The following is a 24,342-nucleotide window of genomic DNA, read 5'->3' as shown; positions in this document are numbered from 1 at the left end:
CGAGCAGCCTTATGCCTTGCAAATGCCCAAACAAGTCTGAAACGCTCAGATAAGCAGAAGCGATGAGAAGTGATAAAAGGCCTTTGAGAGTGATATGGAGAAATAGTGCAAAATAGGGACAATAAACATCGATTTTGATTGTATATGTCGGCTCAAGGAGTGTAGGTATGATGATTGGTCACATAACCATATAGTTTTAAGGAAATGCCTACTCTTCTTCCTCTAACAAAGGGGCTATCTATAAAAAGGATGAGAAACATTCCAATGTTATCTAGAGATCTCCTCGCTAAAGAAAATCAGATGATCGACAAGGACATGAATTAGCTGCAAACTTGCAAGACCACCACATTCCAGGAAAAGGACTGATAAGCTAATTAACATACGAAGTGAGAGTATGTTTAGGTTTAGGTAACGAATATGTATAGGCGTTAATTGAATATGCATTTGTTTTATTGTATAAATATGAGATGGTTCGTCACTTCGGGCATGCACGCTTGCGGAGGAGCGATCCCCCGTGCATCTGCGCGCAATAAACATACCTACTTTATAACTTTCGAGTTATAGAGTTTAATTCCGTACGTCAAGAGGAGCCAGAGAACGGACCGGGGAAAGGTACCTCCAGCGTGTGCGAGAGTAAGTTCGGGTGGCGCTGAGCAGATGTGCGGTGGAAAATGCAGTTCGGTCGGTGGGAAGGCAAAGGCATCGGAGAGGTGTTTAGACACCAGTCCGACTAATTAAAACCCGTACCTTGTGGGGTTTTTTTACTTGGAGATTCAAAAAACCGGGAGGAGAAAAAAAATGTTTACTACCGGCGGCAGGTGGGGAATCTCTTTGCATTTTTAAATACAAATATTTTTTTCCCCTTCCCTCCCCCGCTGCCCTGCTTTCTTGACTCTCCTCCTTTTATCTCTAGCTCGCTCCAGCAGCCGGCGGCCGCCGTCCCCCCGGGCACGCCGGAGCCCCCGGACCCTCCGGACCCAGGTGAGGGTCCGGCCCCGCGGGGCGGCGCTGGGCGGGGCGCGGGGAGCCGGGGGGTGTCCGCGGCCCCGACCCCGGCCCCGGGCCGCCCTGGCGCCGCCTCCCGCCCGGGGGAAGGGCCGGTGCGGCGGGGGGCCGGCTCGGAGGGGCGGGTCTGTGCCGGGCTGCGGGAGCCGGGGCGGCCGCCCGCCCCCCTGCACGCCCCAGCACCGTACGGGGCGCGTCGGTTGCGGGGAGCAGCGGGCTCGCCGCCGGCAGCCATGGCTCAGTCACCCCCCGCGCCTCCCCGGGCTCCGCTGGCAGCCGGACCTGCCCTGCCGGGTGCCCGCCCCGCCCGGGAGGGCCGCCCCCCGCCCTGCCGCGGCAGGAGGACGGGCAGGCGGCGGCCCCACGGCGGAGGTAAGGGCGGCGGGACGGCCCCGGGGCGACGTAGGGGCTGCCCCGGCTGGGCTGCTCCGGGCGGCGGCGGGTGCCGGGCCTGCCCCGCCGAGCGAGGGGGGCGGGTGGGGGGGCGAGCGGAGGGGGGCGCTGCGCTGAGCCAGACGCGGCCCCCGCCCAGCGGCACGGTGAGGGGCCGCCCCAGGGCCGTGCGGGGGCCGTGCGCGCCCCCTTCCCGCGGCCGGGAGGGGCTCCCGGGCAGCCCGGCCGGCCCCACGGCGCTGGGTGCCGGAGGTAGCGCCGCGCAGCCTGTGCTGACGGAGCGACCGCCGGCGGCTCGCCCGGCTCCTGCGGCGCTGCCCCGGCCCACGCGTGGCCCCGGCGCCGCTCGCCCCCGGCCGGCCAGGGTCGCCAGAACGGCGCTGGCGCTTCTGCTCGGCGCGCCCTGCGGAGCCGCCGCCGTTTTCTGGATGCGGGCGCAGGGGCGGCTCGGGGAGACGCCGTACGGCAGCGGGCGGGCAGCGCCGCCGCGGGGCACCGCCGTGAGGGGCGAGCTGCGCCTGGGGCCGGTAACCACGCGTGTCGGGAGCGTCGCTTAACGTCCTGGGGGCCTTACTGTGCCGGGGCCGACCCCCCAGCCTCGCCGCATCTGCTCTGTTACTGGGCTGGCACCTTGAACAACACGCGCGGGTAGCGGGGACCCGGCGGCGGTGGCCGGTTTCCCAGCTTTGGCCACGCACCGAGCGGTCCGTACCGTGTGTGCCCAGCCGCGCAGACCCTCGTCCCACGGGAGAGCCGTGTGCGGCTGTGGCTCAGGAAGATGAGCTGGGCCACACGGCTGCAGGGGCTGGTGGGCACAGGGTTTCATTTTCCCCGAGTAGTTTATGATCCGAGACTTCTGTGATACCTTGTGCAGGTACAAAAGGTGCAGCAACCCCAGGGTGGGGGGTTGTGACTCTGACGTTCAGTACGTTTTGAAATATCGAGTGGAACTACCAGCATTTTTCAAGTTGGTTTTGAACTGTTACAAATAGCAGGTTCTTATCGTGAATTAACAGACCAGCATCAACTGGTAATTGTTGAATTTGTCTTGCATGGTAGGTTCTTTTTTTCTTCCTTTTCTTTTTCTCCTTTTCTTCTCCCCTCCCCTCCCCCATGTGTTAGCTTGGTTATTTTTGTAAAGTAGTTGGAAAACTAGTTTCAACACCCTAATTGTAAGGGATCACCCCTTTCTATGGAGAGAAGATGATTCATTTCTTTGCTAAATGTAGGTCTGCACCTCTTGCTTAAGCACATGGTTTTTAAGTGAAAGAATGATTGGAGCAGGATAAGGCAATGAATGTTCAGTTCTTGACCTAAAATGTAAATGGACTTCTAAGTGAAAGCCCCCCATGCGTGTTCCACCAGACTTATTTTGAAGTGTGTGACAGGTCCAAAACATGAAACACTAAGGAAAAAGTTGTGTTTTAAAGGTGACCTCTGTAGGTCTGAGTAAGTCTACTTGTGCTGTCAAAATGTTATTGTAACAGTATAATGGATTTCAAACTGGTTTAGCTGATTCATAACCTTTGTTTTGCCTTTTGCAAAATTGACCTGAGATATTTAAAGTTACTCTTACCCATGCTGTATCAGGATGAAGAGCCTGTGTAAACAGATGAAAGTGGTTGTTTTGTTCTGCTTGCTATTGTGTGGAGTTCTGAAAAGTTAGCAGTTGGATTCATCCACCCCTGGAATAACTTTATTTATTGGGCCCCAGTCCCTCCTGAGAACATTGCAGGCAACACAGTGCAAGCTGTGGATCCTCATCCTTTGGGAACTGGTATTTAAAACCGCTCTGGAGGACAACTGCAGATGAAAAAGAAAACTAATTCAGTGCCTGAAGCATGCTAAACTGCATGGAGCACCTGGCTTATTTTTTCTGTTCTGTGCTAAAATGAGAGAGAGTGCTGTTTAGGACAGTCTGGGCACTTCATCTTTGACGATGAGTAGAGCAAACAGGTGGGTTCCTACTTTCATCTTGCTGCCTAACATTCTGGGATCAGCCCTAACCTTTGCATTCACTATGTTCCCAGCAAACTGTTTCATTCATTCTGTTTCTGTAATCACATGTAAGTTTGCAGACGAAATGTAAGCCCCACAGTATTTTGCTGCCTTGGTAATAACCCCCCTAAAAATATATTTATTCTGAAATCATCTTTTAGTGGAGAAAATAATCATGTGGTCTCAGAGTCTGGCTACCCATTTTCTTAGGTGGATGTGTGTAACAGGACCAAGGATAAAGAGCGCTTGTACCCCAGCGGACACTACAGGTGAGAGTTTTCTGTTCTGAATCCTGTCCATAACTCACTGTCCTGCATTACCTACAGCAGGTCATAGCTGGTGCTTGGTAGAAGATGTGTAGGTTTGGTTCGCACGCAGGTTTAAGATTGAGACTAAGGTTCTAGGGTTCCTGCCTAGGAACCATGAGTTACATCTTTAAAGAAAAAGCAGTGAACTTTTGCTTTGAGTAGCCAGGAAATTATGCATCAGTTCATGCAAGGAAACAGAGTAATTTCTGTAGTAATGAAAGCCAATTCAGGTCCTGGCCTTTGCAGAATGCTCCAAGATTTTAGGGTCCAGTGGGTATGTTTGCTAAGGAAATAGATAAAAAGCGTAAGAGTGAACCTTGTCTTTTCTTTGGGGTAATAATTTGTCATGGTACTTTGTTTCCAGGTACAACACTATTTATCCACCACCTAGTCTTCCTCTTCACGGTTTGCTGAAAAAAGAGATTGCAGTCTTGTTTTTTTAAGAAGTAATTCATAACGGGAGCACCACTGACTCCTTAATATTCAGCACCTATTTGAGTGCTGACATTCACTGTTGAAAACATGGTTGCCTAAACTTTTTTTGGCCTCGTCAAACCTACTCACGTAAGTAGGTCACATAGAATAGGCCATATGTGAGTGGGTCACACTGACTGACTTACACAGGTGAAGTGAGGCATGTCTGCTTTTTTTTTTTTTTTCCTCACTGACATGTGGAATTAAACTCTATAACTCAGTATAGATTATAAAGCTGGTATGTTTAATTCACCGGCGGGCATCAGGGTAGATAATTCCAAAAGCACCTGCTGCCCTGACTTCTTTGTGCACGTGTGATTTAAAGTATACATTCGTACATCCTCAACAGATGCCCTATTTATATATATATATATATAGAGAGAGAGAGAATAGGTTGGGTTAGGATAGTCTACTGAGAAGTCATTATCATAAGTTTCCTCCCATTCGCGCTTGCGCGCTGTCTCCTGATGGTGGTCATGGTGGTGGTTGAGGATGAAGGCTTAGCAGTCTCCCTCGCTCTGAACTTTTCACCTTCACTCTTTGCGCAGACTCAGTTGTGTCTCGAGTTTTTCCAAACCATAAACCAGGACAGATCCAGTTTTCCTATCTCAAGGCACAGATGTACATACTGGTGTCATCTTATCGGCACACGGAGCGTCCCAGGTCCACCTTATCAGTACGAAGGGCCTCAGGACTGGGATAATTTGCAAAGTCATACCGTGAAGCTCCGCGCCTCATTTGCGAAGTCACACTACAAAACTCCTTTTTGCACGTACAATGAGAATTTTAATTATTCTAAGTTTTCCATATCCTATTAATCTAGTTATTGCTAAGCTTTCTATCACCACTGTGCTTCTAAAGTGTTGTTGGGTTGCTCAAGGAATGCATTTTAAGGAAAACACTAAACTGAGACACTGTGGTGGGTAAATCTTGACGTTTTAAGCATGGAAAAAGAAGAAGGAAATAAAAAGGAAAAAAGACATAGAGGTGTTACATTGGTAGGGAAGAGAGAGAAGCCAACCCACAGGCACGTAACCTGGGATGCAGTCCATGCCCCAGTCTAACTGCATTTTCCTTAGGCTTCTCTGTAACCCTGCCCCGACAACGCTTCCAAAAGCTGTTACGTTGAGCCATAAATCCATATGCAAAATGGATGAGGCACATTTTCCAAAGCACCTTAAAAAACGGTGTGTGGGGAAATGGGAGGCCTCAGTGCTGCAGGATGTGGCATCACCCCTATGTATATGGTAATATTATTCACAAATACAGAGAAAGTCTCAAGAGGCTTTTCATAAAACAAGTTCTTAGCTGAAGATCTTGCAAGGGTTCAGAGCTGGCCTACTTGATTCAATAGTTTTCTTTCCCCTTTCTCTCTGTATATCAAGATTTCTGTGTGTGCATGTGTGTGTATATATGTGTAGACATTTGAAGAAAGGGAGTATAAAAATTGGATGCGTTCTTTGTCTTTCATGGAATATACGTGGGGATTTATTTAGATTAGCAGCAATGGGCTATGTATCTGTTCAGTTTTTTTATCTGTGGCCTGAATCTTACAGTAAAAATGTTCTTATTTTCCAAATCGCATGAACACCCAAGCACTGATGCTGCCCATGCCAGCAGAAGAGGCAGTACCTGAACGAGAGCGGTAGTTGCTGTGCTGGGTCATTGTGCCATTACATGAGACATGTTCCAGCTTGCGGGGGGGGGGGCAGGGAAGGAAAGCACTGCTCCCACTCAAACCAAGTACGTTTGCTGTATTTATTTGGATGTATTACATACTCTATGATGATTTTGAAGCCTTTCCAAAGAACTGAATTCCTGTGCTCGATTAAAGAACACCTGCTCTAATTAATAATTAACATCCTAACATTGCTGCTGTTTATGAATTATGGAAGTTAAGGAAGAAGATGCACAGTGGGTGATTTGTATTGTTTGTACCGTATGTGTGTTTGTGTGTGCTCTATGTCTGTGCTTAGAAAGGGCAGTTTGGGGCAGGTTATGTGAAACCTCATACAAGCACAGTTCTTTGAACGCTGCTAGAGGCAGACTTTCACAGTATTAAAGCACTGGAGGGGGTGAATCTGTCCAGGACTTCGGGCACTGTTTGAAGTATTTACACTGACTGAGGATAGTTTATGATTTTTATTTTTTTTTTCTTGGTGAGTGTCAAAAATTTGGTAAAGTAAAGGTAAGTAGAAACCAGGTAGGCTTTTCTCCAGCCCATTTAAGAGCAGTCCCACTAAGCTGTGTGCTTAACTTACAGAACATATTTCAATTTATTTTTTTTTTAACACATTGAGCACTAGGGCATGGCAATATTGCTACGGAGGGACATCTGCAAATAGTTCAATGGGTTGGGTCTCTGCTCACGGATGACTTATCTGTTAGCCAGAACTCACCTAGGTTTAGTAAGAAGGTGCATGAAGGACCGTGTGGTGTTTCAGGGAGAGGTGGGCTGAGAGAATAACCTCAGACATTTGAGGTACGTGTTGTCTTGAAAGACTGGGATTTTAATTTTTGTTATGGTGTGCTGTGGGATGTACAAGGGTTTGAAAAAGCTGCATCAAATGAGTGGCCAAGAAGTGTGTAGTGGGAGTCAGGCGGGGAAGGGCTGACCTACGCCAGCATTATCCTGCTCCCTGGAGAGCGGGGAAGGTATTCCCAGTGTAGGGTGTGCATGAGAAGTGTATGTGAGAGGTAATGAGGGGAATATCAGGCATAAAGAGGAAAGAATTAAAGAGTGCGGTAAGTGTGGAAAACAGAAGAGTTTACATACAGTGACAGACGCAAGGTAAAGATGCTCAATCCCAGAGGAGCTGAAGTATCAGGCTGTGGATTTTGCGTGTGAGTTGGCAGGCGTTTGGGATCGCCATGGGGCTGGTAGCTTGAGCAAGCCGGGAGCCGGGTACTTGAGAAGGTGTTTGCCTGGCAGGGCTCAAAAGGAAGACGTCTGGAACGGAGTTGTGGATGAAGTTTCATCAGAAAGGGTGAGCCCTGCGTCCTGCCGTGTTTATTTAGTGACTACATCGTACCAGTGAGGACATACTACCAACCTAGCCTGGATAAGGGGAGACAAAGAGAGGAGTCTCTTACAGAACCCAAATGTCACGTAGTTTAATGACAAAATAGACATGCAGGGACAGCAGAGGCATAGGAAAGAGGTCTCCCCCCCGTTCCCCCCACCCTCCACTCAATCTGGAAAAGTGATTGAATAAATTTAATAACCTTCATCAGATTTACTGTCAGAGATGTTGCATTCTTTAGGATGAAATTAATTTCTGGTGCAAAACACTAGCATGGGACCAAATGGCTGGAGTGTAAAACTCTTTTGGTTTATGATTTAGAAGTGGTTTTAAAAGTTCATTTTGAAGGGGATGTTGAGTCGTCTTCAGCATGTCTGCTTTTTTTTATTTTTATTTTAAATTTTTTTGGATTTTGAAATTTGATGTCTCAATCGAAATTAGCGGTACTGTTTGTGTCTGCTTCAACTTGTACCTGTTTCTGCCTTCATCTGGGAAGGTGGTTGGTGTTAATTCTGTGTTTATGCTGAACGTGCAGAGAGTATGTGTGTTTTGTAATAGCTCGCATAGCTGAGCCACACTGTGTAAAGCCCTAGCACTTTTGTTTCAGAATCGCATGTGGTTGGAGGTGCTAAGAACTCTCTGCAACAGGAGCGCCTTTAACCGTGTGCGGTTGGTTGCAGCCCAGATGGTATTATTAGGATTTAGACGTGTCGTGGACATTTGGCAGGTGCCACATTTGGAGTCACAGTTATCTACAATTTGATTTACTCAATTGCGTTGCTTAATTAGCATGGTTTAGTGTGATTTTTTTTTTAAGTGTAGCCTTTTATAACATAACAGTTACTTTGTTATTTGGTGTTTCCATCTGCCATTCCACCCTCCATGCTTTCTAAACCCTGACTACATTTCAAATAATAAAGTACTCTTCCTGTGTTTTCAGGATATTTTAGGGCTCATTATGAATATAGAGAAACAGCAAAAAATGTTTTGCTTTTAACTCAGGTTAGGTAGATAGCAATTGGTAAGATTAATTATTATAATTTAAATTATCATATTATCATCTACACAGGCAAAGAGCAACATCAGTAACCTTAGAGCTATATGATAATAGCTATGCATAATTAGATTTAATTACTAATTGTATGTAATTCTACACAGTAGTAAAGTGAAACTACTGGTGATGTTACTAAAAGTTGTATTTCTTTTGCCTAATGTCTACAGGTGTGGGACAATTTTTTGGAAATGCTACTTAATGATTCCAAACATAGCAAAGATCACCAGGCCTGTGCTGCATCTTTTCAGCTAGTAGCAAGGAGAGGGCCAGTTCTGCAAAGAAGTGCAGTTAATAAAGGAGAAGGGACACAAGTCTGCAGAAAAGCATCTTAAAGGTTAGTAATGACAGTAGTGGAACAATTTAAAGCTTGACAACTAAAAGAGAATGTAATGTAGGACAATTAGAAGACAGCATGTGAACAGGATACACGAGTAATCGGCACAAAACGCGATGTCCTTTTGCAAATAGTCGTGGCCGTATACCTTTGCCCTGGCACTGGGATATTCGTAGAGGTAACTTGGAGTCCGACTGCAGTGAAACAGCTTTTCCAGGGGCAGGTACCCCTGACTGTTGGTGCTGTCTGTGCACCCAGGCAGAACACCCTGTCTGCTCAGTTCTGCTGTGGTGAGATGTTGCTGCTATTAAGTCCAGAGCTAGTTCCAGTGTCTCCATGCACTTGTAGCCCTGAGCTGTGTAGTTTTAGCCCTGTTTAACAAATGCATGCTGATTGACAGCTGAAAACAGCTCGCTTATGCTTTCTGCTGCTCCTAGAGAGGGGTCTTGTTCACCCATCCAACGCATCGTGGTGGACCTATTTGTATTTTGATATCATTACAGGTTTTGCTCCCTACGTGTTGTTTTATGGACAACAAATAATACATGAGTGTGGGGTGCAAAGGGAGGAGTTATGTGGAGGGATAGTTTGATGTACGGTGCACCCAGTTCATGCTGAGAACGATACTCCAATGTATTTAATTGGAAACTGAAGGCTCTATTTTTAACATAGTAGAAAACTCTGGAAACCTGCCAGAGCAGGCGGCATCCTTTCAATTAAGCGTAGTCCAGGCCACCCACCTGAAAATCGTACTTTCTCTCACCCTCCACATTGATTCTTGGATCACCTTAAGTAGCAGCTTTGTCATAATTTACTATTTTTCATATTCCAAAGACTGACAAACCGAAGCTGTAGTTGACCTGTGGTAAGTTGTACGTTAGGGAATGGGCAGATGCACGGTTTGAGTCCAGCTCTCCAGCCGACAGGGCTGGTGGATAATTTGGTAAACCAGACTTAGTGTCAGATTGCGTTCTGTAGCCCAACTGAAACTACTGGATGGCAGAAGCAAGACTACAATTCGAGCTACTTGAGGATTTATTTTTTCATTATTTTTCGTGGGAGTGTTAGTGTAAACCTCCTGCCTTGTGCTTGCACAGAAATCCTTCCAAATGCAAATGGAAGGTTGTCTTCAGGTAGGGTTTCATGTGGAAGCAGCCTGCTGTGGGAGGTGTGAACTTCCACAGCCTCCAGCGGTAGGAGTGTAAAGACTGCAGCAGTAAATGGGGTTGGTGGTAATATTAAGTAATCTGCAATCAGCAAAAATCAGTCTTTTTCTCTGTACAGAGACCAACCACATGTGATCTTGATCTAGCTCTTGGGCTTGTAGTGATATGGTATTACTCAATTACTGTTTCTTCTGTTGTTAATGCAAAATAAGCAACAGGACAGAAACGCTAAGTGTGGCAGTGCTGTACGGAGTAAGTGGTATTTACACCTAATCCCTTTTGTCATTACATATGTATTCAGATTGCAAAATTAAGCTGTATTTAAGAAATGCCTTATTCAAAAACATGATATGGCTGTTTCTGGAGGAGTTCTCCTCCTGTTTCCTCCTGTTCTTCCCAAAGCAGTAGCCCAGCAGTCAATCCCAAGTGATGCGTAGGCATAGAAAGAAGCATTCAGTTGTTGAACAGTATTTTTCAGCTGTTCTTCATCACTGGGAAAGACTAACAAGCTGGTGGGAAGTGTAATGTCGGAGAGTAACTCTTTTAACAGCATAATCCAGGGGATTTTTCTTTAAAGCCAAAACTGAGAAACTGAGGGGAAAAGGTTCTGGTTGTGTTATGTGATTTCTGCATAGAGTGTTTCACTGAAATGATCCTCTACATAGAAATTGGTGCTGTGAGCAATCTTGCTTGTACTGTATCTGTACCACCGCTGGTGTGAAAAGCTGGTCACAGGGTCGTGCTCCTTCAGAAACTGCCCTGGCAGTGGTGAAACTTTTTTTTTTTTTTTTTAAAAAAAAAAGGATGGGTAACTTATTGCAGTAATAATCAGTGTGAGCAGGCATGAGCATATTTTAATACCATCTGCTGGAGGAAGAAATTGTCGTGGTAAGACTAACACGGTGCAGCATTATTAAGCTCATTCAGTAAGGATGGTACATTCACTTTGGTAAACTGCAGTGAACGGTCGTGCTCACAGATGGGAAACCCTGCCTCCCTCCCGTCCCCACTGGCACCTCCGTTCGCAACAGCAGGAGCTTTGTGCAAAGGTCAGAGGAGGACTCTGACCTCCATGCTGTTCTTAAGCCAAAGCCTCGTTAGGCGTGTGATCCTGTAGTGCAGTTGGTAGCTCTCAGCCTGGAAGCTAAGGGTACCAAGGACACCGTCTATGGCTTCACAGAGAAGATAGTCAAATACGTTAATTTTTCTTAAAATGATACATAAAAAAATCAAGGCAGACTCCAGATACATCCAATGATTAATTTTAGAATTTATCCCCCATCTCTTTAGTGGTCAACAGCTCTATATATTGATAGGGAAAGACCTGAGAAGTTAGTTGTCTGTGGCTTCCTGGGGAAACCAAAGCCACGACAGTCTTCACAAATTCCTACAATCTTCAGGAGCATTTAGTTTCTCTTTGGAATGGACCTGTCCAGTCAGGCATGTCAGAAATTCAGTTGTCCTCATGGTGGTGCTGGGAAGGACCATCTCCACCGTAGACTTCAGCAGACTAGCATTGTGTGCAGGCAGTTTTCCACCATAAGCAAGTGGAACTGTGGAGTGTTGAATGATCTCTAGGACACACTGTGAAATCTTCACAAAGTTTCCACAAGCTTTTCTCTTCCCTGGCACTAAAATAGGTTTGTACACCTGGCAATTTTAATAGGAGCCATCAAGTTGTCACTCATATACTTTCTGTATTCAAAACCAGTGCTTTCAGTTGTTTTTTCAAAGCATCACGTTATAGATACCGTATTTCTTAACTGGTTCCTGCATTTGCCTCTTCGTCAGCCACTAGAGTAATGAATTTGCTGCGTTATTCAGAGCTGAGTACTGTCTTAGCACCAGCAGCTTTCCAGGCCACTCAGCTAAAGAGGAGCTGCTTCAAGTCTTTAATAGCAGTTATCCTTGACTTCTTATCCACTTTTTGATGATTATGATGATGGATTTTATTATTTAGGATGATGATAGATCATATTCATTGGACAAGTATTAGGTTGGTTCTTTGTCAAATTATAGATGGGCCCTGATCTTGCGAATGTGTAATTATGGGACTAACCATGCCTGTGAGTAGGTCCACTGCACTCATTTAAGCGTTTGCAAATAGCTAGTTACCATGTTCTCAGTGTCCCATAACGAAATTCCCTCTCCTGCTGTTTTACGACATAGAGGAAAACTGGTTTGGGGTGTGTGTGTTTAGAAAAGTAATTTTTTTCTTATATTTGGCAATAACAAGTCATATGGTCATTGCCAACTGCAGCTGACAAAGAAGACACAATGAATTGGAAAGTCATTTTTAATAACTAGAAACTGTTAGGCATCATTGAAGGAAAGCACCTCTTGTATCAGAGTGACAGATGAGTGCCCTGTATATCTATTTCTTGTTAGAAATGCCTGTTTATAAAATGTTCCCTTCCAATCCTTGAAAAGAAAGTACAGAAAAATGGAAAGCCAACAAATAAATTAAAAATAAAATTTATGTTCATAGTTTAAAGAGTAAATGTTAATAGAATTAATCAAAATGAAATCGATTTATTTTCAAATTTTATTTAACTTTACTCCAGAGTTTTGTTTTTAAACCCTCTTACATTTTAGTTTTAATGTATTTTGTATGAAGCAATAATTTTTTAAAAATCTCTTACACATTTTGGTGATGTTACAGGTGAAGCTTTTATATAGTTTATGCTTTCATGTAAAACCTGAAAAGTAAAATTTTTATTTTTAGAACAGGACACTAACTTAGAACATTTGCTGCTGTTGAGAGCTTGTCTTTCCTGCTCCTGCCATAGCATTTAACTGGGAGTATATGAAACTAATGTAATGCAGCCACTTGGTTTTCTGGCTGCCATTCCACTGAGTTTCTCGTTTTAATCACTCAGGCTTGCCCTATAAAAGATGAAATATCAAAGTTTTTTAAAATGTAAATATGCAAAGTCCTTTAGCAGTGATTCCTTCTTCCTTCAGCCCTATAATAAAAATACAAAAAGTCTGCTGATAGGACTATACTTGAAAAATGCTTCTGAGACCACTAAATCGGAACAGTTTCACTGATGGAGATTGAAAAAAAATTTTTTTTCACCCACTCCATCATGTGGATATATTGTGACTGGGTAATGACCGCATGAAGTGATGCAGAAACAGAGCTGCTGTTACCGTACCTGTTAAGGTGATGGTTTTCCTTTAGCGAGGGATTTTGCTAGCTGGCCATGTGTAAGTGCCTGTTTTAAGATTCCACCCCAGAGTATATATTTGGCTTGACTATGTTGTGAAATGGCATCCATAGGACACTGATAGCACAAACTTTCCATAAAATCACATCTTCATGTGTCTGTCTAAGAAAAAATTTCTCTGCTGATGGGTTCAGTGCCTGGGCACCAGAAGGGGAGGTGGTGTCTGCACTCCTGAACGGACACCAGTCTCATTTGGACCCCAAAGTCTACACAGAGTCAGTTCATCCGCATGAATGAACCGTTCAGCGTGTATTTTATTTGAAATGCTATAGCTGTAGAAAAAAAGAAAAAAAGTGCGTTTTCAAGAGTAATTTTGGCAACGTGTTTTATTTGTGTCTCCAGGATGTTGACCTGAAAGCATGTCAGGAAGCTTTGGATCACTGCTGTCCACGCCAAGGAGATGATCAGCTGGAACTGCAAGAGAAGGAGGAAGAAGACATAAATCAAGTAAATAATGGAAAAAAGGAAAGAAGGGAAGACTGAAAAGGAAGTGAGGAAGGCTATAGGTCTTATATAGAGGTAATATAGGGATAGAGAGTGGTGAAAGAAAGGAGTGAATGGTGTTGAAAGGAATATCTGATTTCCTTTTTTCATTTGGAGTGTACACCTGGTACATCTTGAAAATTGCTTCCCCCTCTAGTATAGTTTATGTAGTTAAAATGTTGTAAGGTTTACAGAAGTGACTTGCAACTAACTATTTTTCAATTTGTTTTTATTTTCTCCATTGTGAAGATGTTGTGTTTGTGGGCAGATATTTTTTTTTTTTTCCTACAGATGCTAGAGATGTGGATGTTAAATTATACTGCTTTCACCATTTATGTAAAGCTTGATGTTCAGGTGCAGATTTACATTTGGGAGACTGGATTGTTCAGATCTTAACGTGTGTATTGTAACTAGAAGGCAGAGAAATAATCTTAATGGTGTTAAACCAAAACAGGTACACTTTGGGTTTTGTTCTCTCTGAAATCTACAATGAAAAGAAAATCTAATCATTTCTTGAGACCTTGTGAGAAATGACAACACCGATCCGGGTTTCTCATTAGCTCGTCTGTTTGCCACTGCCCTGGCAGATAGGCTTTGAAAAAATACTTGATTTTTACACAGTTTTGGGTAGATGCAACCTCAGAGAGGAGGAAAGCCACAATCCCGTTGTTGTGGGGCAGAGCAGAGATGCTCCTGCCGTGGGGTTACTCCTCGTTCTAGCGACGTGACATCTCCCCTCGGGATGAAGGCTTGATAGCAGGGTCAGCAGCGGTATTTGACTGAGCTGTGCTCTGTTTTCTCTTGGACTTTGATTTTTACTTCCTTCTGGTTAAAATAACTGTGCTTTACAAAGTGTTTTTGTTTCTTCTGTCACAGAGAAACCACAACCATCTATATTCCCTTCTCAGAGGGCTATTTACAGCTTCTGTCATCGCAGATGGAAAACTTGCTAGAGGTAAATGAGAAAACACATGTATTACTAATAGATTGGAATACAGTCGGTGATTACTGGATAATGACTAACTCTGTTTTATCTAATAAAAAACCACCCAGGGAATATATCAGCAAATCAATGTAGTAAAACTTACCTGAAGACATTAAGGATACTACTATCTACCTTTTACAGCCACTTTCATTGGCTCTACGTGAAAAATTTTCCCCAGTAACTTGTCTGGATTTGAAAGCTACAGAGTCCTGCTTTTCCTGTGACCTGGTGTTCAAAGTCAGATGCAGCCACTGGACAACTTAATTAGTTCAACTAGTAATTCTCTTGCTGAAACCAAATGCCAATTCATATTTATATAGCAGCTCTTGGTGTGTTTCTCTAGAGCAACTATCAGCCATTAAGCATTTGTGGTGAAAGATTGCTGTTGTCATAAATACCGGGTCAAGTGCTTAGACGTGTACTACCCTCAAGAAGAACAGACCCGTCTTTGCTGCAAATCAGGTCAGTCAGCATTAGCAGCAAACCCATTTTTTTCTTCTTTTTTTATCCTCTGGGCTTCTGATACTGTTGTTTACTTTCTAGGTGATCATCTTCACAAAAAACAATTGTTATCTTAATCGGAGTCTCCCTCCTCTCCCGCAGCTCGTAGCTGCAGTCATTAACCATGAAGCTACTCCCTACATTCCTTTTTTGCAATAGTCCAAGTGCGTCTTGCATGCACTTCCCATTGCAGGAGCCTGCCAGGATCATTAGTGTTTTCCAAATAACTTCATGGTTCTCTTTGAAACACCTAATTTTGGGAATTTCTAGGTTGGATAGTGCCTCCTAGCCCATAAATAAGCCTCCTCCTCTGTTCAGCTTTGGTAGAAGATTGCACACTAAGGTTCAGAAATTCAACTGTTTAGTTTTCTCTGTTCCTTTCATAATTTGAAAGGAATTTGGCTGTAGCTTTTATGTAGCTATACAATACACGGTTGCATATTTTATGTAAGACTATTAATGCACTGCCATCTTGTGACAACCTATCTGGTGAAAATGGATTGCTTGTTTCTTCCAGGTAACAATTCTTTACAGTGGGGGGGGATTTTTTTCAATAGTTTAATTGTTAAGAATATTTATTTTCAAGGGCTTAATTGAAAATACCAGCTTTATCTCACAGGCTACAGGTGGTCTAGTATAAGGTAACTTCCTAGGAGAAATAAGGCAAGACTTTTTTTTCAGTTACCTGAGCTCCCAGTAAGCACAGTAGAGAACTTAAGACATTCTGGTCATTATGGTACGTCATTCCTTTCCTGTGGAAAATGCTTTTTACATTGTCTGTTCAATGAACAGCAGTCAGAAAAGCCCTTTCCTGCATCAGTGTAGGGATGCTTAGCTATGGAGGAATCATATCATATGCTTCCTACTTGATCTATTTACATTCCCAAGTTTTTATGACTACTTTGCTTGTCTTCAAGTGCTCTGACATAATCTTGGGCAGTGGCTTTGTACTTCTAGGACCCAGCAAGTATATAACCCAGGCCCACAAAAGGTGGGCCTTGATGCTGCTGCAGCACTTGTTTGTTGTCTGGACTTCAGGGCTGAGGCATCATACAGCAGCTTTATTTTTGTAAAAGAAAAATTGAAGAGTAATTTAAAAGTCAAAAGACATCCACAGAAGGTGTGATCTGGGGGGGGATGTTTGCTCCAAACTGATTAGTAAAGAGTTGAGAGTTGAAATCAGAACGCGATAGACCTGAGTTCAGAAGGAGCTAAGCCAGTGCGGCAGCTCACAGCCCCGAAGGCTTTATAAACTGTGAAAGGAAAGCAGTGAGACTGTGACAGTATGATCTTAACGTTCCTGCCCTCCTCCCCTCTTTTCTTACACCGCTGTTCCCACTGGCTAACTCCTGAAGGTGAGCTATTTCTCTTCTTTACAAGGTTAATTTTATAACTGTTCAGCACCTTGAACCAGGTCACCCTGGAATTGATTGATTATCAGTACCACAACCAGGGAAGGCTCAGGACTGCTTCTCCTAGGAGGACCTTTTCTTAGAGCAGATCGTTGTAACATGTAGGCTGTAGTTTGATGTACACTTAGCAACAGTCCCATTTCTACTTCTCAATACTCATCCGTCCCACACTGTCCTTTGTGAGTCCTCCTCCTGTCCCTCCAGTCACTTTTCTCCTGCACCCTTCCTGCTTCCTCTTGCTGTATGCCAACATGGGTTATGCTTTGTACAAATGGGAAACAATATTCAGGATAGCTAGAAGAAGAGTTTAACATGCAAAATTTTGACTTTAATAGAGTCAAATAGTGGAATATTAAAAACCAAATTGATCAAGACTGTGTAAGTGAGGGATGTAGAGGCATTAATTTTATAAAAGATCCCATTTTTTCCCCTCATCATCTTTTAGGTGGGTTTACTGGAAGATATGCAAGTTGCTACTTCTAGTAGAAGCCAAGACCCATCATCCTCACACCACAATATAAGTTTCATCCAGACACATCACCAGTGTTTCAGTCCTCGTGATGCCACGATACTAAGTACAGACTACCCCACTCAATCAAATTCAGAAACACATTTACAAATGCAAGAGTCTTTTCCTCAGTCAACCACTAATATCACAAATCCAGAATCATTACTTCATGGGTCGGATCTGACAGGGCTGTTTTCAGTTGATGACATCAGAAACCTAATAGCCCCTGATGGTAATTTTGATGAAATTAAATTCACGGTTTTGGCTTTGGAGGAAGGCTTTCATCCTAGAGAAGTTTCTCAGCTCTTTGAAGAAGCTGGCTCAGATTCAGGACTGTCTTTGAATTCGAATCATAGCACCACCTCTTACTCAGTCTGTAGTGAAGGTGGTTTTGGGTACAGCAGTGATGTTAAATCTGCTTCTTCACATGGCTTAGGAGCTGTTGGTAGCCATTGCCAAGAACACACTAAATATGGCCACGTGGAATATCCAGGTGATTCAGAGTGTTCTAGAGAAGCGACACTTGAGCAGTTTCTTCATACCCACACTTATAATCAGCTGCCAGGTCAACCAGCATCCACTCCAGAGCATCATCAACAGATGCAGATGAAGAAACCAAACAAAGTAAAGGGTAAGTGCCACAATTCTACTGATACAAACCCTAGCAGCGATGAATGCCATGCAGAAGCTCTGAGAATACCGTTTTCAGATGATGAAATTGTGAGCATGCCTATGGACTCTTTCAAAACCTTGCTAGCAAAGAACCACCTGACAGATACTCAGGTATTACTTCTACGTGACATCAGACGAAGAGGAAAAAACAAGGTCGCAGTTCAAAATTGTCGTAAACGCAAACTGAATGCAATTCTTAGCTTGGAAGAAGATGTGTGTAACCTTCAGACACAAAAGGAAAGCCTTAAAAAGGAGCACTCTCAGTGCAGCAGATCAATCAGGCAGATGAAGCAAAAATTAAACAACTTGTACCGTGACATTTTCAGTAGATTGAGGGACGACCAGGGTAGACCTGTTAACCCACGCCAATATGTCATTTGTTGCCATAGTGATAGCAGTGTTTTCATAATGCCCAAACACTTTGTCACATCAAAACAGAAACAAGACAACAAAAAAGAGCAGAAACAAAAATAAGATGGCTGAAGATCTATTAGGTTTTATTTTCCTGAAAGCATAACAATATTTACGTGAAGACCGGAGGTCATTGACTACAATAATACACGCAGAAAAGACTACATTTGAGAAGACTGGATGTTCAAGGGTCTGGCAAACCCAACTGACTGATCTGTTAGAAGGGCTGCCAGCTGAGGCTTCCAGAATGATGAAATCTGTTTTAATTAGAATTAAAGGAGCTAGGCCATTGGTGTAAGCGTAGTTATATAGACCTGTGTAAAACTAGGAATTCGGGTGATGGGGGAAGGAGGAGAGCATTAATGGGGAAAAAAAGCAAGCTTTAGATCAAAGATACACGTAGAAGAAAAATGTGGTTTCAGTACCTGATTCTTCATACACAAAGTGACCTTATTTTATTCTTTTTTAGCACTGAAAGAAAAACTGTAGCTCAATTTAATCTTCACCTTAAATTCACTGTGGGTTTATGTATTCCTAAGAGATACTCTGTGCTTTGCATTTGTTCAGAGCTGTTCTGCTTTTCCTAGTTTCCCTTTGAGGAGAGAGGCTGAGGAAGCAATTGCATTTTTGCTTATTGCTTTCACCATCATGGCTCCAAGCAAACATAACATGCCGGTTAATTTTACACTCGTATGGAACATCTGCAAATAGATTCTGAAAAATAACTTGTATCTGATTCAATATTTTCTTACCTTCATCCTCTGCAACTGAATCATTCTCAGCTTTTCTTCCATGAAAGTGAGTAATGGTGAATGAGTTCCCCGTCGTTTCCTGGTTTGTGATGCATTTATTTGTGTACCTTCCCTCTTCTCCCCATTTGGATACATTCCTGGAAAAGTACTGAAGTTTTTCCTTTTAACTTTTTAAAACTGGTATTTTTAAAGTATCTTCAATGTTGTGGATTATTTTTTTTTGTCTCCCTAAACCTTTAAAGTAAATTAAACTGAAGCAAATTGCTATTTATCTGTACTTGTGATAATGAGGTTACACTCCAACAATGGCTTGGAATGAAGAGATGAACTTTTAGTTTTGATATTTATTTTTGCTATGAAGAAGATGACATTTTATTCACTCTCATGCTTATTCGCAACACCTTATCCTTTTCTATTTTACAACCTGAAAAGGGTCTGGAAAAAAAGATGGCCTGAAAGGCATGTAGTGAATTATATGGAATGTTAGAAGTATACTAGTTCATAAGATATTAAAAGAATTACTAACAACTAGATAGCAAGAAATACTTTTTATATCTTTTATCAACAAAACCCATTAAAAGAAAATCTCACTGATTATGGGATGATGACAACATAGCAACTTGATGATCAGGTATGTCAGAAAAAGCACTTGCACCAAACACAGGAAAACTACACATACATGCAATACAAGTTTAAATGCCAAATTATCCCTTTTGAAGAAATAAACTATGCCACTAGCATGTAAATAATGTTTGTTTGCTCTTGTGTGCGCAGCACCTGGTAGCATCGAGTGGTTATTTTCTAAAAAGAGCGCACTGCCTCAGAACGCACTGAATTACCGATAATGAAAAGAGCCAGTTTGAACAGTTTCCTCTGCATTTTATATTAAAAGATTTCTTTATAAACAAACACATGCATCTTGCCAGTTTTGCCACAGCCTCAAACTGATAGAGTAAATTCATAGTGGAAACTTTCACTAGTGAGGCCCTGAAATTTCTTGCTCTTGGTTGAGCATCAGTGTGAAGCATCTCCATCCTAACCGGTATTCACAAGGCATTTATTTAATTGCTAGCTCATCAACCAAAACATGCCACAGGTAACGGGTACATAAAATTAATTGTGACCTTTATTTCTAGTTCCAGGAAAAATAAATAGTATGTTTGAGTGAGCACAATTCTCATCTTTTAATTGAGTGACATAAACATTTTAAAGTGCATGCAGGTAGCCTTTGCAGGACCAGGTCTAAGTGGCCCACGTGCACACATTCTGACAAGATAGGCCTATAACTGATAAAACCAGAAGCCCAAGTATTTCTGTTTTAGTCTCACAAGTTTCTACAGTCCTACGAAGGAGGGGAGAAAAAAAAATATATTCTTTTTTAAAATTAAAAATGGTTAAACCTCCTGATGCCCACTCATTCAGTAGCATTAGAGAGCAAGTTCTGGGGATTCTGCATACAAAAGCCAGCTACTAGTGGAGTAAAACATACACCCAACTGAGGAACAGTTGCATGGTTACATTTTGGCACCTGCTGAAAATGGGGAACCACGCTGAACTCTTTCAAGCAATCCCAATAGGAAGTAGCATGCTCCAGCTGAAGCATAGAAAGCAGAGACATCGGCCCCAACCCCATCCCCTTACCTGCGTATCTGCACATTGGAAAGTTATCACGAACTGCCCTCTGCCAATTACACTCATTATTGTTCAACAACTGTATTTCTACGAAGAAATTTACATATGGATCACAGTTTCTGAGAACACAACTAGCAACCGCACCCCTAACACAACCCTCTCGCGTGAATTTTGGGTGGACTGTGAGTAGTGCCAATGACACAGACAGAGCATCAGGGCTGGATGCACTACGTAATTTTCTTAAAACCTTCAGCTACCCACCCACAGAAAAGACAAAACTGTAGGCAGAATTCAGGATGATGTCCTGTTTTTTCCATTTTAGTAGACCACCATTCAATTTCACCTAAAAACTGCCGACACTTTTGGAAGCGTCTTCCCTTTCCGTGACTAGCCTGTTTGAAACCCACCCCAAAAAAACCCCCAACCAACTCCAAACATTGCCTTATCTTGCTTACACCTCATTTCCATGACCTTGTAGTGTTAAAAGTTAGGCTAGACGGATAAGGAAAGAGGGTTTATAGCAAGACTTCCTCCCAAGACAAAGGATTCCAGAAGCTACTTTTAATATGCTTCACGCAACGGCCTTGGACTGTACACTGTACAGGAGCTGAGCAGCGATTCAGGAAGAGCATTAAATAAAACTTTTAACTGAAATGATCGTAAAAGAGGGGAAACCCCTGACTACAGTCAATCTTGGCTTTCTTACTGGTAGATCTATCTTTCAAGGAACTGAAAGCCCAAGCGTGCAAACCGGGAACTACCATTGTGTAAAAAGACACAACGTGGTATCAGACTTCCTAGGGCTAGCATCCTACCTCACTGAATACTCAACATGGAGAAAAAGCATCTCCCTGAAGTAGGAACAATGAAAAAACACTTTTAAAACTTGCGACACTGCTACGAAACTGCAAAGCTGAGGATTGTAGATGTAGCTGTTGTTCTCATTAAAGTATCGTTCCCATGGTAAAGCTATTAAGTAGTCTGTAACATTTGAGTGGTAAACTGAATGAGAAGTAAGAGGTTATCTGCAAGAGGTTAGGAAAGGTTGAGTAAAAAGGAGAAACGGTGGGTGGCAAGGAATTCACAAAGCATACACATTAACTTTCCCGTTACTGCCAGCAATGCCACGCATTGGCACTGCGGAACAGCATCAGCACTTCGACCCATACCTCTTCCAGAGAAGCATCCATTAGAAACAAACCCAAGTTTACTACTTTAAACCAGCCCTCCCCTCCCCGCAGAGGCAACGCGTACCGCTGTGCAACTCCACTTTCGAATGACCACCAACAGTCCTGCACTGCAGCGCAGCTTTAGCTTTGCGTTCGCTTTATTCAGCAGAGCTGGCTTTTTACAGAAGCTAAATTGTACAAGTGAAGACCATTCCTGCTCAAGAGCTTACAATCTAGTTTAAACGGGGTAACTGGAGTAAGACACTTCAAAGGACAAAGCAACTTCATCAAGATCAGTTTAACAGCTTGTTATTTGCCCCAAAATACACACACTACATTTGTATCTCAAGGAGCCACCAGTATGGTTCCAACATCTCGAGGACAGAGCAGGCAGAGGCCTATAAATAAGGCAACAGGACACTCAACACCAGGTTTAGTGCAGTACTGTTTATTAAATAAACCAAACTGAGATGACACGTGTAGCCATGTGAAATCATTACTGTAGCACACCTCGTGAAAGCATTGCAGCAACTCGATAGCTGCTGCAACAGCTACTACTAAGACTCCATTAACTGCACCAGCCATTGATTTTCATACAAGAATGCCCAGGAACAGACCAAATAAAAGCGAGGTGGGCAGGAATCACGTGTTGGCAAGATCTTGGGGGAAACAGCAATTTTCTGGGACTTGCCCACAGTCACCTTGTTCATACAATGGAGCAGCATGGGAGGCCACACGAGCTAGTTCATAAACTACATGGTCCCCAAACACTGGCAGGGAGGTAAGAACACTGTTTCTTACTTCTTCGCACTGTCAGGCAAGTCACACAGCCATTTAAACACCGTTTACTTTTACTGTTGATAAAGAAACCTGTTCTTGCTTCATGAACTGAGTAACTTCTAAAAACACTGAAACTTCTGCTGCAACGCAAACCGACACTAGCTGCAATCAAGAACCGTTAAAAGGGACAGCGTGCACACAGAATCGTTACACAGGCAAACCCTGCCGTGACACTGCTACGCGTTCCTACCGTATCACTGTGTATGAGGGAGAAGAAAAGGTGGCATCTCCCTTACTGGGGGGGGGGGGGGGGGGGGGTGGGGAAGAGGGAAGTAACAGCAGTTATTATGGGATTCCACTTGCATCACAAAACTGAAACACTACAGCTACAGTAGGGAATGTGCTGCTCCAGTATGTTCCCAGCAAATCGTCCTCTTTCACAAATGCGGTCAAGCTGCCAAAACAAACTCGGCTGACAGCCGCTTCAAAACTCAGATCTATGGGGTTTGGGGGGTGCTTTTTCTTCCCCAGAAGTAGCATGATTTCATCCCCAAGGTAGTATGCACATTCATCGTCAAACCAGAAGAATGCAGTCTTCTTCCCTACACGTGACAATGTTAAATTCCTGCAAGTTTTACAGTATTGAGAGCAATTTTGCACATTTCCCTTAACACTTTCAGCACCTGAAGCGTAAGTAGAAGAAGTGGATGAGACTCAACTTGCATTGTAAGTAACGCAGACAACACAAAGTCTGAGCAGCCAGAGCCCTAGTACTGACCTCTCTTCACCACTTCATAAACGTAAGTCACACACTGTAGTTTGCTCCCATACCAGTTACCAACAAGTTGGTTGTCTTCCACATTCTTCACTCAGTTTATAAAGTGTTTGCTGGGGGCAAGCTGGGCCTAGTACCAACAACCTCATCCTCGGTTCTTAGTACACTGAAGCATCCTGACCCGCAATGCCACCGTTACTTTCAAAACAAAGTCTGCAGAGTGACATAAAAACCAACTACTTAGAAATAAAGTATACATTGCCTACAAACTGACAACCAGTAATTAACCACATGCTGGTTTTTATTTCAAGTTGCTGGCTTTCAGTGTTCAGTTGACTTAAAACAATGATTTCCCTCACTGAATTCATCAGTGAACACTGTGACTGTCACTTGCTTCAATCCTTAGGCACATAGTAAGAAAGAAAAGTCATGGAAGTTCAACAGTAAGACAACAGGAAACTTACTCCTACCTTTCAAGACTTCAAATACCCAGTAGCTGAGTTTTTGCGTAATGCTGTCCCCTATACACTCCCCTCCCCCATCACCAGCGTATCAAAATTAAAACCACCTCAATATGGAAAATATAATGACATTAATTCAAATAGGTTTTGAACTTTGTTGCAAAACTGCTGAAAGTATCTCAAACAGAAAAAAACAATTACTCCTTTTTGAAGTGTGTTATGTCATGGATGTGGACTTGGCAACTGTAAAGAAAAACTTCCATCAACTAAATCTAAGTTACAGGAAAGAAGGCAAATTCCTTATCATCTGGTCAACTCATTCTGCTGGAAAGAAGAAAGTAAAGCAGATTGTGCATCTTCGTTTTCTGCTTCCATTGCAGCCCACTGGTTACCTATGCAAATACTTCAAAGTGCAACTTAAGAAACACAAAAAAAATTCGTATGTGAATCCTTAAATAGTATTTTTGAATTATATAATGTTAAAGACATAATGATTCTGCCAAAGCAAGCATATAAATTTCAAGTTCAGAATAAACTGTGTATGTAGGGACCAGAGTAAAATAGTACAGACTGAAGATAGCTTCCCTCAGATACATTCCCAGCTGAAGCTTTCCCAAGCTCACACTTGCAGTTTGGTTTGGTGGTGGCTTTTTTGTTTGGGTTTGGGTTTTGTTGCCCCCCCCCCCCCCAACATGCATCTATCAGTAGTACAGTTCTGGTACGTTCCGTTCAGTCTTTCTCTCTTGATGCTAAAAGCTCTTTACAGGTAAAAAGGATAAAACTATTGTCCTATCACATTTTGACAAACTGTCTGAA

The 24,342-nt window shown here is 43.1% G+C and overlaps 1 protein-coding gene across 1 annotated transcript; it reads left to right on the top strand.

Annotated features, from left to right (window-relative positions):
* Positions 1 to 1,478: 1,478 nt before the first annotated feature.
* On the top strand, positions 1,479 to 18,914 carry NFE2L3 (nuclear factor, erythroid 2 like 3). The gene is given in 5 exon segments (XM_037383411.1): positions 1,479 to 1,925; positions 13,328 to 13,432; positions 14,345 to 14,373; positions 14,375 to 14,423; positions 16,812 to 18,914. Coding segments are annotated over 5 exon segments (1,491 nt in total). The 5' UTR covers positions 1,479 to 1,826; the 3' UTR covers positions 18,021 to 18,914.
* The last annotated feature ends 5,428 nt before the right edge of the window (positions 18,915 to 24,342 follow it).

This window comes from Falco rusticolus, chromosome 4, assembly GCF_015220075.1.
Source record: "Falco rusticolus isolate bFalRus1 chromosome 4, bFalRus1.pri, whole genome shotgun sequence".
Taxonomy (NCBI): Eukaryota; Metazoa; Chordata; class Aves; order Falconiformes; family Falconidae; genus Falco; species Falco rusticolus.
This window is presented reverse-complemented; position numbering and strand designations above follow the sequence as displayed.